We start from the raw sequence: 17,658 nt of genomic DNA, 5'->3' as shown, positions 1-17,658 counted from the left end.
GAAGGTTAAGTTGTAATTTTCTGATTGTAAAATACCAAAGTTGTTAAGCTTCTGGAATCTGGAATTGTGGAGAAGGTAACTTTTAAAGCTACAGCACTTAGGCCCCATTAGGCCCCTTGTACTTCGTCCCATTAGGAGATCAATCCACCTGAGCCGCTAACCAACCTATTACAGAGAAAATGATCTCTCTAATATAGGCCTTAGAAGACCAGCGCTCTCCCAACATGGATTCTCTTGTTGACGAGACGGCAATGCATTCACATAGCACATATAATACTCTCGTCTTCCTGTACACAACCTCTACAAAGAGGTGTTTCACACTTCCTCATGTGATAAAGGTGCTCTTAAGCTTCTAAGCTTTTGTGTATTAGGTAATTGTGCTAAATAAAGGACATTAGGTAGAATAGGTATAGGTGATACGAACAATATTATTTGTGTCTACACATAATGATCCATAGAAATTGAAGGGTTAGAAGCAGAAAGGTCTATAAAAAATCTGAGAGATAATCTCAAAAGTTAGTATTGGTTAAGTAGCTAATATATCAGAAAACGGATGAGCCATTCTTCAAAAGCTTCCTTGAATAAAAATAAACTGATTTAGATCACTAAATCAGTTTATTTTTAATCAACAAAGTTTGTGAAGTTGCCTTAGAACAAGAAATTACGAGTCTTCAGGAAAATGTTTGTTAATTTACTTTTTAAAATAACGTCAGTTTTCAAATTATTTCAATTTTTGGTTTATGAGATAGCGGAAGATAAACAGGCGCTTGTATTTTTTTATCGGTATAGATTCTGAAAAAACGCAGGTGTTTTATGAAATGCCACTTCATTTTCTATCAAAAAACGTGTATATGCAGAAAGTTAATCGTTTTAGAGATAAATGGACCTCAACTTTCTACTGCAATTATTCAAATATAGGTAATTAAACTTTTGCTATATTTGCATTTTTTAAAATGTTCTTTGCCGTTTTGACCCACTTTTCATTTCAAAAGTTAACGCCTTCTAATGACCTATGGATAGAGGTAAATTGATCGAAATCATAAAATATATTTAACAAAAGTGCAAATTTAACAAGGGTGAAGTTTAATGAGATTAGAAGACACCCACATATTTAGTTTTCAGCAACTGATTATTGTGGTGGAAACTCCTTTATGCTAAATTTTATTGAAATAATTTAAAAAATGCCGATTACTTTAAAAAATAATATATTTTTTTTTTAATGACTTTTTAAGAACCATCTTAGTACTTGTAATTTTCTCTCAAGTACGGCCTATTCGCTTTCGAACACCCTTAAAATCAATTTTCCTGGAATTTTCTTACAGACATATTAAAGTGTGCAAAAAAACTTTATAATTATTTTACTGATTACCAGTGTTTTAAATTTTTCTTTAAATGAAACTTATTGCTTTATATTTTGAATTTATTAATCTGCTCTTATTTAAAACCCCTTTAATTGACGTAACCACCACCAGTTTTTTACTAACCTGACATCCTGAAGCTACATCAGCGTAGTACCCAGAACCCCTTCCATCGCATGAAAATTTTGAACCTGTCGCCTGAAAAAGAAAGTTACTGTAAATTCTATATGAAGATGAAGATGATATTTAAAATAATGACGTGACAAATAGTTGACTGGTACGGAAAAATGTAAATAATTAGGATCTACTTAAAGCTAAGGTTAAAATTTGGTATTTCTTAATTCGATTAAAGATGATTACACTGTTGAAAATAAAGTTGCGTAAGAATAAAAAATGTAGAGGTATTTCAAGGAAGTTTTATTTTCATGCATACTTTGGATAACTTTAGTTCACAAACATCCAAGCTGCTTGATCATGGAACTACTGCCATGAATTGATGAATGTGTGATAATTGATATTTCCGCATGTACCTAATTATGAGGTATTTCTCGTGATATTTTAATTATGAAAACTAATGTGAGGTACTGCAGAAAAATTGATGATGAGGATAAAAATGTACTTTTTTGCCTGGAGCAAATATGGAATTCGCGGGCTTAACAGATACCGAACTACAAGATAACTTATTCCCTGTATAGACAGGCGCAAAAACGCGACAACTACCTGTCATTTTTCCCTTTCTTGCACCACATATTTGGAGATTTTTTGATCTTGATATGCGCCCTGGTTGTTTTTTTCTATACAATTATTTTTGTAAGGAGTAAGGAGCAAGTAGGTATGTACCTATTTATCTAATAATTTTATTTACAAAAAGACATTTTGACTATTACTTATTATCCACAGAGCTGATTATCCTGAAGTAAATTTAAAAATAAATAACGCCTTATATAATATAATAACTTATATTTCGCCTTCACACTACAAAAAATGATTGTTGAATGATTATTTATAAAAATATTTCACTGTAACCAGGATCTGATCTACAATTTTAATGGAATTTTACATCTATATGTGCTATAATAAAAAATATTTCACCATACCACTACAGTAAAAAAATATTTATGATCGGATGGATGCTTTGAAATTTTTTTTATTTATTTTTTAATATTGAAGTACATATATAAAAGAAATAAAATACAGATGTTTATTAATTATCCACTTCATAAATGTTGATCTTTATTTCGAATAATTTATTTTATCTCGAAATGATTGTCAGGATTCTTAAAAAGAAAATAAAATTAAAAGATTTGCTGTAAAAATTTAATTCGATAACAGGACCGTAAATTTGTTTTTGAATATTTTAGACAATATTATTTATTCTGTTTTATATTTACATGTCCGGATAAATAATTTTCGCGAATTAATTTATTTCGAGTACCTATGTGACCGTTTCTGTTTTTTTCATAATAGAATTTTTATGAATATTCTATTCAATATTATTTTTATTGTATTTAGATTCTAATAAGAAATGTCGTTAATAAATCTAGATTAGTCATAAGTTCGATAACATGAAAATGTATTTTTTTGTAAATAAATTTTATAAATACGGACTTTTCTCTAAATATAGGTATCCTATTTGTTATTTTCAAAACACAAATAGCTAGCGATTGATAAAATATTTATAAATCAAAGGTGGTGTTAGAATCCTAGAGGATTCCTTGGTTCAACCACTAAATCTAAAAAATTTTTTTAAGAAAAATGACATCAGATGTAATATTTAGACTAGACTAGCGCAGTTAAAAGAAAAATAAATTAAACTAAAGTTACAGTTTTGTAATTTAATGGGTTAATATCCGATGTTAAAATTTGACCGAAAGTGCATTTATTTAACAACTGTAGTCAAACAATCACATTTTTAATTTACTCTTTAAAGTGTAGTAATAAAAACGCACAAATTAAAAATGAAAAATAAACCAATTAAATGCATTTAAACATAATAAAATGTAATAATTGTATTTGCTCTTTTAATGTTTAGTTATAGTTATAGTACTTATGGAACCAAATCGTAAGTATTTTTTAAAACTTTCACATTGTACCAGCATATATTTTTTTTCCAAGCAAAAGTGTGAGTGATATCGAATAGTTTTTTTTTCTAATATCAGATGCAACAGCTCAGTCATGCTTAAATTAAATTCGTGATCACGCCACTTTAAAAAGTAGCGGTCCAAAAAGCACGCTCACATTTCTTAGAAAGTTATAATAATAGTAGTTGGTGTTGTTTTTGACATTAAAATATCTATTTTCTTGTTAATTATTTAATAACAAATACTGTTTAACTCACTTACAAATAAACAATAATGGAAAAATGTAGGTACACTTCTTTATTTACAGTGAGGAATTTTCTCAAAAGCAATTAAAATTAGATTTTTGATAGATAGGTGTATCATACTAACAATATGTATCAAATGAACGTGTTTCTCAAGAGCGTACCTAATTATTTTTCAATTTACAATGCGTACCCATTAATATTTATTCATATCATAAGACCATTATCAACGTATTCATTAGATTATTCACTGAAAGAAAGAAATCATGCAATTTTGAAATAAACTGATACGCCCTGATTTTGTAGTTCATGGTTAAAAGATATCAAATTTTGCAAGAATGTTTTTAAAAGTATTGAATCGAAGTCTAAGAAAGAGTTTTATATGGTGAAATGTTTTATTTACCAACTGCCAAATGATATTTGTTAGGTAACTTCAAAATACCATGCATGGTAGATGTAATTACTCTACATCCTTGTTAAAGTTCCTTGTTCATTGTGATAAAAAATTAAACATAAAATGTATTTAAGTAATATGATTCAATAAAAAACTTATTTATATCCTTAAAAATAATGAAAGTATTCTGAATTGTGAGAAAATTTGAGAGATTTGCTGCGAAGCTTATCGAATGTGATGAAATTTTTGAAATAAAATTAGTTACAAATATATCTAACCTAACTGTCGCTATTTGATTAAATAGTTACTTTGTATAATTTATTGTAGTACTCCAGGTTCCGAGAATTTCAAACTTTCGCTCAACTTTCCAATCGAACCGCGGCGCGAAAATGGAAGTTTTCACCTGTTTCCAAAAATTTCCGTCGAAGTTCCTAAGAAGTACGGAGCCACCCCAAAATCTAAAACCGCAGTAAACGATACCGCTAGAGGCCGATCCTGTCGGCAGAGCAGCCGCCTACGCCGCGCTGCGAAAAGTTAAAATCGCCTCAGTTTCGAATTTCCGAAACTGAAAAAAGAATTTCCGAATATAACGAATTCAGGAAACCGCAAAATGGCAATAAAAGTACCATGTCAAGAACCCAAGTCGATCATCAGTTGCAGTTGGCAATATTCCAAAGATGTCAAAGATTCCAGAGAGGCCAATGGTGCAGAGCTAAGGCGAATTTCACTACAGGACATCTGCGGACCCATCAAGGACCGTGGTCGATCGTCAACCCTCATGCTTTTTAGTTCAATAACCATCGAAGGATCCTCACCAGTACTTGTCGCTCCAAATTTCATTTATTGTTAAATACGGTAATACTATATTTATAGTGATTTAATAAAAAATCCCAATAAATACACAAATTTAGATACGCCTAAAAATCCAAGGAGGCAAAATTCAATTCCATACAGGCACTCTAAAGAGGCCACACACATAAACTTTAGTGCCCTAGCCCAGCACTCAAAGATAGTGATAAAATATACTAGAGTACCATAAAGCGAATTATTGCCAAAAACGTAAGTGCAATAGGCTCAGTTGGCTCAGTAGGCTCAACAAACCATACCATCCCGAGCATATACCAGAGTGGTATAAATAAGGCAACCAAACAAATTACTTAGATTGTTTCTCGCCAACGCGAATATTAATAATAATATAGTTTATGTTCTAGCACACCAACAAATCTGAGACTACAGAAAAGAAAAAATGAGGGATTAAAATCTTTAGGCATAGCATACTGTATATACTTTAATAAAAAATAAACTTATTTGACTCGCAAGTATTTGAATTTTATTGAATTTCTTTAACAATAACCAATTTTCTTGCACTATAACGTCTTACACTTGGCACTTGTTACACATTAAATTATTTATTTATCTTAGAAGAACTCTTTGTTACATATAAACTATAAATTTTGTTTAAATAAGTAATTTATTTTATCCAAACTAATATTCTTCACTCCATCGAATATATACGATAATCCCAGTCTATCTATTCTTTTATACCAGAGTTTGTTTAATATACTGGAATACATTTTTGTTTCTGAGAAAGTTGTTATTGTTAGATCATATCGAAAACCAACATTTATTTACTATATTTGACATTTATTGACAACAAGGAATTTGTTCTCTGTGTAAGTAAATATTAGTTTACCACATTCATGTCCGTTAAATGAAAGTTATTATTTTATGCACAATCAAATCGTGTTTGAAGTTATTGTTTCCATGATACAAATTGTCCAACATTATAATTACGTAAGAAAAATGTCTATCGTAGCGCTCACTTTCAAGCCTTCAAAGTTCGTCCTCCCGATGTTTAAAGATGCTTACGTATTTACCGTCGATACATTTTCGGTTATGTAAACAGCAGTAAATTTTATCCCACGCAAAATTACGAATCCCTCCCGCAGAGATAGAAAGGCAGATACGGCGGTTACTATTCTTGTGAGGCATTATTCAAATTTATTGCCTTTAATGGACTATATAGTTCTCAGCTTTCAATTGGTACTGGAATGAGCATTAAGTTCAGCTGAGTAATAGTTATATAATCTTTTACTACATGTAACTGCATTCCGATGACCTTAAAAAGGCTTTGAAGAATAATTTAAAATTAGTTGCATGCTTTTACACCCTGTTACTTTTTTGTAAGAAGTTACATAGAAAAAAGTTTAGAACAAATGGTGAGAATCAAAGCTTTAGGCCATTGCTTGCTCTTTCTATCGAATCGATATCCGCAAAACCAATTGAATGTTGCGTTTTAGTGAAATAACTCAAATTTAAAACAACCAAAAAGTATGGAGTGAAAATATACAGAATTTGCGAAAATAATACATCGCTGTCAACAGTTGTCATTGTTCATCTATAATTTAATACAACAGGTGTTTTCGTGTACAACTTACGGCCATTTTTGCGGGAACCTACACAAATAGCGAAATGTGCAATACCCACTTTATTTATGGTCTTCCCAATGGCAAAGCATTAGCAACCAGGTATCTATGAGAACGTTATCCAGATCGCGTTGTTCCGCGTCATACGATGTTTAGTCGTTTACATCAGCATCTTAGTGAAACCGTCCTCCCCCAAACAGTTACTCCTCAAACAGAAGAACAGGTGCTTAACTAAATTGAAGATCTCTCTATAACAAGCATACTAACAAGACTGCTCACACATTAAGTATTAGCCAATAATCGCCAGTTTCGAGGGTTTTTAAAAATGATCTTTCGAACCCGTATCATCTTCAATTTATGCAAGCAGTTTTAATCGATCATTTTCCACGTAGAGTGGCTCTTTGTGGATGGATCTAAGAAAGAATAAGGCACAATCCTCCGAGTAAATATTCTTCTGATGAGGCTAACTTCTCTTAGGGACAATGAATTTTCATAACAATCACATATGGATATACAAAAATCCACATGCGGTGTCAGAAAGTCGTCATGAACACCAGTTTCCCCACAATGTGTGATTGGCAATTTTCAGAGACTTTGTGATTGATACATTTTTTCCCAGCAGGTTGACTAGAGAAATTTAATTCAGATTTCTTGAAGAGAATTTACGAGCATCGCTATAAATACGTCTCCATTTTGTTAAGACAACAAATGTTGTTTATGTACGATTGTGCTCTAGCCAGTTTGGTAGCTTGGCAGCATTTGGAGGTTGCATATCCAAAGCTTTGAAGAGATATAGAATGAGCACAATCTTGGTCAGAATATTTAATGAACCTAAACAAGTAATAGAAAAATCGAAATAACTTCAATTAAAAGGCCCTAGACTTATATAGATTTTGCAAACGATTCATCCATCGTGGACGGGTGCATACAGCAATTATAAATATAGGTCAAACGACTTAATTCCTGCATTCTCCATTTTTCCATCTTGATCGTTTGAAATTCATGCAATTTTTCTAATTTTTTAAAATAACGTTTTAATTTTTCAGTTTGATGTTATACAGATTCTTTCAACTAACCCATTTGAGTTCAAAACTTGTGTGGGATTGGACAAATGCAAACTGAACTGGCTAGGAAGGGATCCGAAATAGAGTCATTGGCTCGGTGGCACATCTCCCAGTGTGGTCAGAACACAGGAAATACTGGGCTTCAAGGCCAGGACAAAGCCATGCGAAGGAACTGCAAAGAAGAGAATGAATAACTTGCTAAGTTCAGGAAAATGACGGGACTTATAACGGAACACTGTCACTTTAAGAAACATCTATACAAGTGAAAGCTTGCAGACAGTCCGATCTGCAGAGGATGAGACTCGGCAAATGAAACTTCTCTGCATATCCTGGACGAGTGTCCAGGATTTGCACGTAGTAGAATGACGCTCCTGGGAAAACCCTATATGGAACCCAAGGAGCTGAGGGAAGTGTCGGCAAGGAAGCTTTTGGAATTTGTAAAAAGGACAAAACTACTTGCTGAATAGGACTGAGTAGTGGCCTGATAAGGTCGCCGTTCTATGGAACTTGATTAGAACCAACCACTAGAGGAAGAAGAAGAAGAAGAAATACAAATAACTGAAGTGTTTTCAAAGAAACAGAACATAAACATTTAATTTGAATTACAAAGTATATTACACAGTCAAATTAACACATTTTCGGTAGTAAATATAACCAAGTTCACTTCCTGAAATAGTTTCTTTGTAAGTAGTTTAATTATTCCCGTTGTGTAAACAGCACCGACTACAATACGCTAAATAAATTACCAACAGTCAAATAATTGCGAGCTACTTTGCCAACTGTTCCGCTACTTCCTATTGTTAATAAAAATGTGGCACCATGACCATTTTAGGACGTAACCTTAGACATAGAAGAGATGAAACGTTTTATGGTTGTAAAGTAAAAGGCCATCAACACATTCCTCGAAAGCATAGATTTAATACTTGAAAGAACGAGAAGCATCTGATTTACAATTCTGATATTGATTTAAAGTTTGGATTACAAGGTTGAATAAATAAAACACTCGATTAGGAGACATTCGCTTCAGTTTTGGTGGGAATCTTTAAGATAAGCCATGAATTTTAACAAAGAGCACGTGTGAGATCGCTAATTCGAGGTTGTGGTTAACTTTAGTTTATAAAAATAAGTATGTTTTAATGTCGTTTTTTACTGTAATATAATACAAAAACGTATCACGAATTTGTCATTATTCTGTGTTATTATATCTATTATGAACTACGTCGAGTTTAAATACCTTTGGAAAATGTTTAGTAGTTTATGGATATATTGTCTTCTGATTGTGATTATACAGGGTGATTAATTAAGAATGGGCAATCACTAAACTGGAGATACTATACATCAAAAGATGATGATTGAGCTTATACAACTATTGAAGGGTTTACAAGATACAGGGTGTTCAAGAATTATGAATTAGATGTAGCATTTAGCACTATCTGTATAGGGCGTTAGTTACAACTTGTTACTTCAGTAAATCACAACACATTTTTCTTGTCTAATGAATTATGAATACAGTAAGTAAAAAATCTAAAAGGCAATCCAATTTTAGAAAAGGTACATTTGTTTAATTAATTGTACAAAATGATCCTGGATTAAAGTGCAAAAGGTACTTCATTTATACTACAAAGTAAGTAAATTTTAACTCCTTTTAAGAGCTGCGCTAAAAAAAATGCGTATTTTTTTCTCGAAAATAGCTCATGTTGTCGACTTAGACTAATAAGACAGTTTAACTTAAGACTTTAATTTATTGAAAAATTATTATTAAAAATAAAAATAAAAATAAGTACTGAATTTTGGTCAATGAGTCGATTATATCAAGTCAAGGAATCTCACACAACTAAAATTTAAAAAATTTTATTTATTGTATGACAAATAATGAGAAATGTTTTGGACAAGAATATGACAATTTAATTCATTTTATCAATTTCAGTAATCAAACAATTACCAAAAAAAAAAATCAAATATTTGTTTGTACATAAAAATTAATTTTTTCCTACATAACTTTTTTAACAAATTGTATAAAAATTTAATGTAACATGTAATTAATTTGTAGTGGCATAATTAAATTATTTTCAAGATAAATAAGAAAAATTATTATTATTTTTTTTTTAATTAATTCTTAAGGACATAATGAATACGGGACATTTTTACTTCATATAGCGATTGATATATGGAAAATAATGCATAATTACACTTCTATTTATTGTTTTCAAAACTTGCTTGTATATGTATGTAATTTATTTCATAAACAATTTTAAAGGACATCTAAGTATATCTCGCATACTACGGGATTTACTAATTAACTTCACATTCCTATGACATTTTCAATAATTCCGCTTATTATTTAATTTTATTATTAAATAATTTAAGTTAACAATCTTCAATTGATGGTTAACATACATAGTTGTAATACCTGTTGTTGTACGGAAACCGTTAATGTTGACATTATAATAAATGCTGGTATGAACAGAAAATAATTGTTATTATAGATATCTTCATCTCAGCACTTTAGTTAAGAAATGTGTACATAATATTCAATATTTCTAGTACAAGATAATCCATATTTTAGATAAAAATATTTCTACACATTTTCCAAATTTCGGAATTGAATTATTGTAATTCAGGTTAATTAATTTTATTTCAGAATGGGCAATTTAATTTCAAATTAGTGTTATAATTCTCAGAATTAATTAAATAATTTCTATTATATTTCATATACAGTTGGAGATTTATTTTTAATGGGGGATAGGTTTTGATAAAATAAAATTTGCTTAGAAAAAATTGTTTTGAAATAACAGAAAAATATAGGGCTGAAAAATATAGACAGTTTTTTGTTTCAGCAGTTTGTCTGCTCTCGAGTTAAAATTAGTTGGTTCTTAACTGTCACCCTTAAGCATCTAAAGCATTTTGGTATTACTCTAATGCAGGGATGCACATACCGCGGTCCGCGGGCCGCATGCGGCCCGCTGTCGATGTTTATGCGGCCCGCCAACGAATTTTAAAAGTATTCTACTCGCCGCGCTCCGGTCCAAGCATATTATTACGAGTTTAGAAATCTGTCGCATCAACTAGATTACAGATTCGCGAAACACGTCGATCCCCGAACAAAGTGGATGGTTCTCGATGTTTGGTAACTCGTATAAATACGACGCATCGCCGGCTACCGGGGCAGTTAAGTTTTGACTACGGATAAGCGAACGTTATACTGTTTGAGAACTGTAATCTGTGACGAGTAAATATTTCGTCGTTCGAACTTGGCTTTTACCGACTGTAACATATAATATTAATTTTGATATGGATAAACCAGGCCCCAGTAAGAAACGTAGTCGTAAGGTTGAAGATGAAAATCGACAGTTTCATGATATTTGGACCGAAAAATACTTTTTTATTTCATCGCATAACAAAATTGTCTGTTTAATATGCAAGAGTAGTGTTTCTATTCCGAAGGAATATAATGTGAAAAGGCACTATGAAACCCAGCATCCAACTTTTACCAAATTAACTGGCGAAAATCGAACGCAAAGAATTTCCACTTTACAACGGGAACTAATAGGCCAGCAATCTATGTTTACAAAACCAATTCAAGATGCTGAAACAGCCACTGAAGTTAGCTTTGAAATATCTCGAATAATAGCGAAAACTTGTCGGCCTTTTAAAGATGGTGAGTTTGTTAAGCAATGTTTGGATATCGCCGCAAAAAAAATTTGTCCGGAAAATGTAAAGAAGTTTGAAAAAATTCAGTTAAATCGGATGACTGTTCAAAGAAGAATTACCGCATTAGCAGATAATATAGAAGAGCAATTAGCTACGAAATCGAGAAGTTTTGAGTATTTTTCTATAGCGCTCGACGAATCTACAGATATAAGTTCAACTGCTCAACTATTAATATTTTTACGAGGTGTAACGCAAAATTTTGAAGTGAGTGAAGAACTGATTGGTATGAGTTCTTTGACAAGTCAAACCAGGGGAAGTGACATGCTCAAAGCTCTTCTAGAAAAATGTTCTATAATGGATTTGGATTTAACGAAAATATCTGGAATTACAACTGACGGAGCACCTTCAATGGTTGGAAGTACATCTGGGATAGTAACTCTGTTAAAAACATATTTACAAACTAAAAACATAAATACCAAGGAATTAATGCAGTTTCATTGTATTATACATCAAGAGGCCCTCTGTTCAAAATTATTGGGATTTGAAAATGTTATGAAAGTTGTAGTACCTACCGTAAACTTTATAAAATCACGAGGTCTCAATCACCGACAATTCAAACAATTTCTCGAGGATATTGAAAGCGAATATGGTGATCTCCTGTTTTACACTGAAGTAAGGTGGCTAAGTCGTGGGTTGACACTACAGCGATTTCTTAACTTGATTGAAGAAATCCAACTATTTCTGGCGGAAAAGAAAAACGACGTCCCCGAACTCGACAACCCTGATTGGCTGTGTGACTTAGCGTTTCTTGTAGACATCACAAATCACTTGAATGTCTTAAATACGCGACTCCAAGGCAAAGATCAATTGATTTCGCAGCTATACTCTCATGTTTCGTCCTTTCAATGCAAATTGAGTCTTTTCAGGACACAAATCAATTCAGCCAATTACGGCCATTTTCCGAACTACAAAAAAATTATGGAGAAGTTCAATAAAACTGACGTCAATTTCGCTCATGTTGAAAAAATTGATATTTTGATACAAGCTTTTGAAAATCGTTTTGTAGACTTCAAAAAAGTTAAACCGCTATTGGACATTTTCAGCAATCCTTTCAACATTTCACCCGAAAATGCGCCGGAATTAATGCAGCTGGAATTAATAGACATGCAAAATGATGATAATTTAAGAAACAAATTTAATGAAGGTAATTTACTCAACTTCTACCGTTGCGTTGATAAAAACGCTTATAAAGAGTTGCGAATAAATGCATTGAAATGCGCAAGCTTATTTGGATCGACGTACGTTTGTGAACAAACGTTTTCAGTGATGAAACTTAACAAAACGAAAAACCGAAACCGTCTGGCAAATGAAAATTTGTAAGCAATTATACGTGTGGCTACAAGTAATGTGGAGCCAAATATAAAAAAACTTGTTAGTTCAATGCAATGTCATCATGCATCAAAATAATAAAGCATGAAATATTACATTGTAATGATTACATAATTATTACAACAAACATTTTTGAAGGTTATTTTATTTTTATCATTGTATTTCATACTATTTAAAAATAAAAATTTTTGTGTTAATAAATATTGTTTGTAGTGGCCCGTCCTTGGCTTATATTTTTCCCGAGTGGCCCCTGTTCCCTATAAGTCTGTGCATCCCTGCTCTAATGTGAATAAAACTGTGCTAACCGAGTGTCGCATGTGTAGATTTTTGGTATCGAAGACATAATTTGATACAATTTTTTAAGAAAATATTTTTTAAATTTATTTCGGTTAACTTAATATCTATAATAAAGTGAAAATTCATTAAAATTAATTTCATTGTTGTTTTATTATGGCTTCATACAGTGAAGTTGATAACTACTGAATAATAATAAAATTAGTACCTGAATTTCTGAAACACAAAAATGTTTTTTGAAATTTGATTCCCACTTTGTGAGCTTTTTGAGATCGAGTTTACTGAAATTTAATTAATATCCTCAACTAGAATTGATAAATTTACTAAGATGAAATACGCTTTTTGAGATTAAATTGTTGACTGTTTAAAGCAAAAGTTAAGACATTGCAGAAATAACCGATCACATAAACTGGAGTCTTTCAGAAAATAACAAACGCTATAAACTACTCGTACAACATATTGTTTATTTTGCGGGTCTCACAATTAACCTTTATTTGTTCTTTGGCTGATTATATCAAACAAATAAATTCTTTCGAAACAGTTTTTCGGACATTGACATTCTCTTTTACATCCCCCAGAGGTCAAATCTGTATTGCTAATTAAAAATAGATTTATATAAAGAAGATTCCAGAATGCGACAATGAATTAGTTTTTAATGCAAATGAGTAAAACATTCGATATGTAAAAACCCCGTTGAAATGTCGCGGGACACCTACTGATATTTTTTTGAGCTAAGTTATCTGTAACAAATCAGAGGCCCCATACATCTTGTTCATCCTCGACGAATTTGCCCGTAGAATAAAATTATTCCTAGCAAAATGTACATAAAAAATATTAATAAAAAATTACATACTTTCATGTTATCATAGCAGCGACATTGCGACGAATTTTAAATAGCGTTTTCTTTTATCGTAATAAGTAGAACACAAAGAGAACATTTTTATCTAAAACGTTATTTAAGGGCTCTACACTTCTTCAAAGATTAGATGTACTCAAAACAGTTTTTAATTCAACTTCAGAGTATTGTAATTATCTCATTATAGTTACCCAGTTACCCAGTTGATTCTGAAAATAGTGTCTTGCCAATAGTTTTTTACTTCTTCATTGGAATAATACAACTTTCATAAAATGTATATATAACTATGTTTAACGTTTGTTAAAATGTCAACGACAAAACTGGTTTCTAGTATCCATTTAATATCATTTACTTGAATACACAGACCAACAAAATTTTTTTTTGGTTTTTAGATCAGATTAGATCATTTGAAATTTGAAGAGTAAAAAAAAATGTTCATCGTTTAGATTTTTTGTAATCGTAGGGACAAGTCTCTTCTTACTCCAGTCCAATTAGAGTTTGAACATGAAAAAATTGTTAGTAGACATTTGGAATGATATTTTCAAAAAAATAACTCGAAAGGAGTAACGCTAAGTCGGCAAATTGCAAATAGGTGCCAAATTCACGTGTTTTTTTTTTACTTTTTTTATTGCCCACGAAAATCTAGACTACATATCGGAATATTAATTATTTTTTGTTGTAGGCAATTAAATTACCTACAATGTATGGTCCTAGAGTCATTTTTCACTAATTTGTTAACTGTAAAATAAGGGTCGAATGCGGAAATATCAGTTTTCGAAAATTGCGCGTTATTATTGCAAAAAGCGATGGATGTTGATGAAATTTATGGAAAAGTCGGTCAATCCAATGACCAACATATGTACCAAACGTCAATTCAATTGATAGTGAAATTGTTGTTCCAGCTATTTGTTTTGTTTATTTATTTGCAACTAATTGTTTGATTACTAAACGTTTATTTGAGAAGTTAATATAGTAGATATAGGTTCTAATTGATCTAAAGAAACGTATTAAAAACAAAAAGTTCAAAAAGTTGAAATTAAGTTGCCTTTTACAACTAACATAGTAGAATGTTCAAAACAGCCTTATAAACAAATTGACCCAGGGTCAGGCAAAAGCCGCTCGGGAATTCGCTCTTTTTGCATAAAATAGAGCTTATTTTTACGGTAATTAAAAAAAAAGAGAAGCCTCTGTTCCCAAGATAACTTTTTTATAATGTTAATTTACTATTGGACGAGTTAATTAAAGAAAGGGTTAAATTTTTATTTCCAAAAAGTTTTACATCGATAGTTCATGTAATAAACGCGCTAGCAGCAGTAAAAGTTAACGTTCAAGACAATTCTACAAACCGTTCCCCGTCATAAAGTGCAATAAAAAGTCAACTAATCATTTTTTCAAGTTTTCAGGTTTTATGATCTAATTCGACTTGAGTGTCTATGAGTATACTGAATATCCAGGTATCTCAATATTACTTTTGGCCCCTATATATGGGCGGATGGCCCTTTTTAGGGAAAAAAGACCGAAAAATGTAAAAAACACAATTGTATTGAAAAAAATGTAACGTGTGTTTTCCTATGTTTTTGGGCGTTCAACATAAATTCGATATCAAAAGGCAACACGATGGCAAAAACGACAATAGCTCTATTCTATTGAAACATCTTAAGCGTGTAGTGTTTTTTAAGAATAGAACTAGTGCCAACTTATGCATGCGGCAAAAGTTTAGAAGGGTTTTAACCTTTCGTAAGTGTCCTTTCAAGTTTTTACTATGTTTTTGGGCGTTCAACATAAATTCGATATCAAAAGGCAACACGATGGCAAAAACGACAATAGCTCTATTCTATTGAAACATCTTAAGCGTGTAGTGTTTTTTAAGAATAGAACTAGTGCCAACTTATGCATGCGGCAAAAGTTTAGAAGGGTTTTAACCTTTCGTAAGTGTCCTTTCAAGTTTTTACTATGTTTTTGGGCGTTCAACATAAATTCGATATCAAAAGGCAACACGATGGCAAAAACGACAATAGCTCTATTCTATTGAAACATCTTAAGCGTGTAGTGTTTTTTAAGAATAGAACTAGTGCCAACTTATGCATGCGGCAAAAGTTNTAATAATAATAATAATTTTTTATAGTATTGTAAGAAAATGCCCGATGAAACAGAGCAGTCCTATGATTTAGAACACAAAAGTTACAGCGGTTACGAGTGGGCAAATAATACACATTAAAATTCGTAATGAGCTTTGGAGGTTAAATATTCAGGTTTATTATTTAAAAATAACTTACAAGTCAAACATGACAACTTGATTCGAAATCTACCACTGAAGTTACATCACTTCGAATTTTTAAAACTAGGAGAAATATGATCAAACTTATGAAGACCATAACTAAAACTGATACAACCATTTTTAATTTTTTGGAGACACTCTTTATCCCTGAGGACCAAAGCAGGCCAATACACGGCCGTGCAGTGGTGGATAATATCAGCGAATCACGAATTTTTAATTTAATTTCAGTACTAAGAAGATCTTTGTGCATGTAAAGGACTTTTACCTTGCCAAAAGATTTCTAAGTAAGATAGGAAACATGCTTGGCAAATCTAAGAGAATTGTCTGTCTACCCACAGCCCAATATTTTTGCAGTTATCAGTTGGAACAATAGAATGTCCATTCAAAATAATAATAAAATCTGGGTTATCTACAATGACGTTCCTTTTATTTCCAAAAATTAACGATTGAGTTTTAGATTCATTTAAAATAAGATTATGAGCCGAAGATACCTCAGAGATAGAGTTTATATCAACGTTGATCAGGATCATAGCTAAAGAGATGTCAGAAGGACTAAAACAAAAATATAATTGAGTCATCAGCATCTGATGAGACTGACAATAATGAAAATAACTACAAAAATCAACAGCATAAATGGAAAAGAGAAGAGGACCTAGAACACTACCTTGGGGAACTCCAGCCGAGATACGATTAAATCTGGATACGTCAGCGTTCAAAGTAACTCTGGCGTTCAACAGATAACTTTTAAAGAAAGCGGCAGCAATGTCACTAAAACCGAAGTATTTTAACTTAATACAGAGTATTGCATGATCCAAAGCGTGGAATGCTTTACTAAAATCGAGAAGAATAAGACAGGCACGTTTATTTTTATCGATAGACGCATACAGAAAAAAAATATTACCTTGACCATGAAATGCCATGTGAACTCTTCAAATGTTGTTTAGTTGACTTCAAATGTAGTTTTAGTACATTTAAAGATTATTTTTATATAGGTATCCGAAAGGCAAAAATTTAGGGGATCGTTTTAACTACACATTTTCGGAATCAGCCAATATTTCCGGACTTTCATAACTTCAAAATTATTTTTTTAATAAATATTCTGTCTCTCCCCACTAAATAGCATAAATTAACTTAAAAACTGATAATAATTTTTCTATTTGTGATTTTTCAAAAAGTTAACCAATCAAGAGACATTCAAAAAAGCGTCTTGTTCTAAGTCGGTAACATTAACCGTCGCTCAAAATTATTATTTATTATTCCCTTTTGTTTCGTTAACATTGCAAGATAAGTAAATTTTAAGCGTTTTACTGAAACTTGCACCAAAATATTAACATAAATAAAAAAATATGTCATTGAGTTTCAAAAAAGTGTAAAGATACTTATATTATTATTTTTATTAGTGAAATCCCTACTAATATTTTTGCTTATAGTTGTTGGATACCTTACATTTGATTTTACCATATTGGCAGCATCATTATAGACCTGTTTAAAAATTATGGAATAAACAATTAACCTGGGCTATTAAGCAAACCTAGCAATATATTAATGTACTTATTTTCTTGAATATGATATCATCAAACACTATTATAATACAGGAAAATAATTAGAGTCAACATTATTAACAA

The 17,658-nt window shown here is 31.4% G+C and overlaps 1 protein-coding gene across 1 annotated transcript in view; it reads right to left on the bottom strand.

The window, feature by feature from the left end:
• Positions 1 to 17,658, bottom strand: part of LOC108911097 — a 114,677-nt gene that overhangs the window by 13,516 nt on the left and 83,503 nt on the right. Inside the window, exon 2 of the mRNA XM_018715932.2 lies at positions 1,485 to 1,556. Coding sequence (XP_018571448.1) covers positions 1,485 to 1,556 — 72 coding nt within the window. The remainder of the gene's footprint in view (positions 1 to 1,484; positions 1,557 to 17,658) is intronic.

This window comes from Anoplophora glabripennis, unplaced genomic scaffold (assembly GCF_000390285.2).
Source record: "Anoplophora glabripennis isolate ALB-LARVAE unplaced genomic scaffold, Agla_2.0 scaffold324, whole genome shotgun sequence".
Taxonomy (NCBI): domain Eukaryota; kingdom Metazoa; phylum Arthropoda; class Insecta; order Coleoptera; family Cerambycidae; genus Anoplophora; species Anoplophora glabripennis.
The sequence above is the reverse complement of the archived record's forward strand: the minus strand, read 5'-3'. Positions and strand labels throughout refer to the sequence as shown.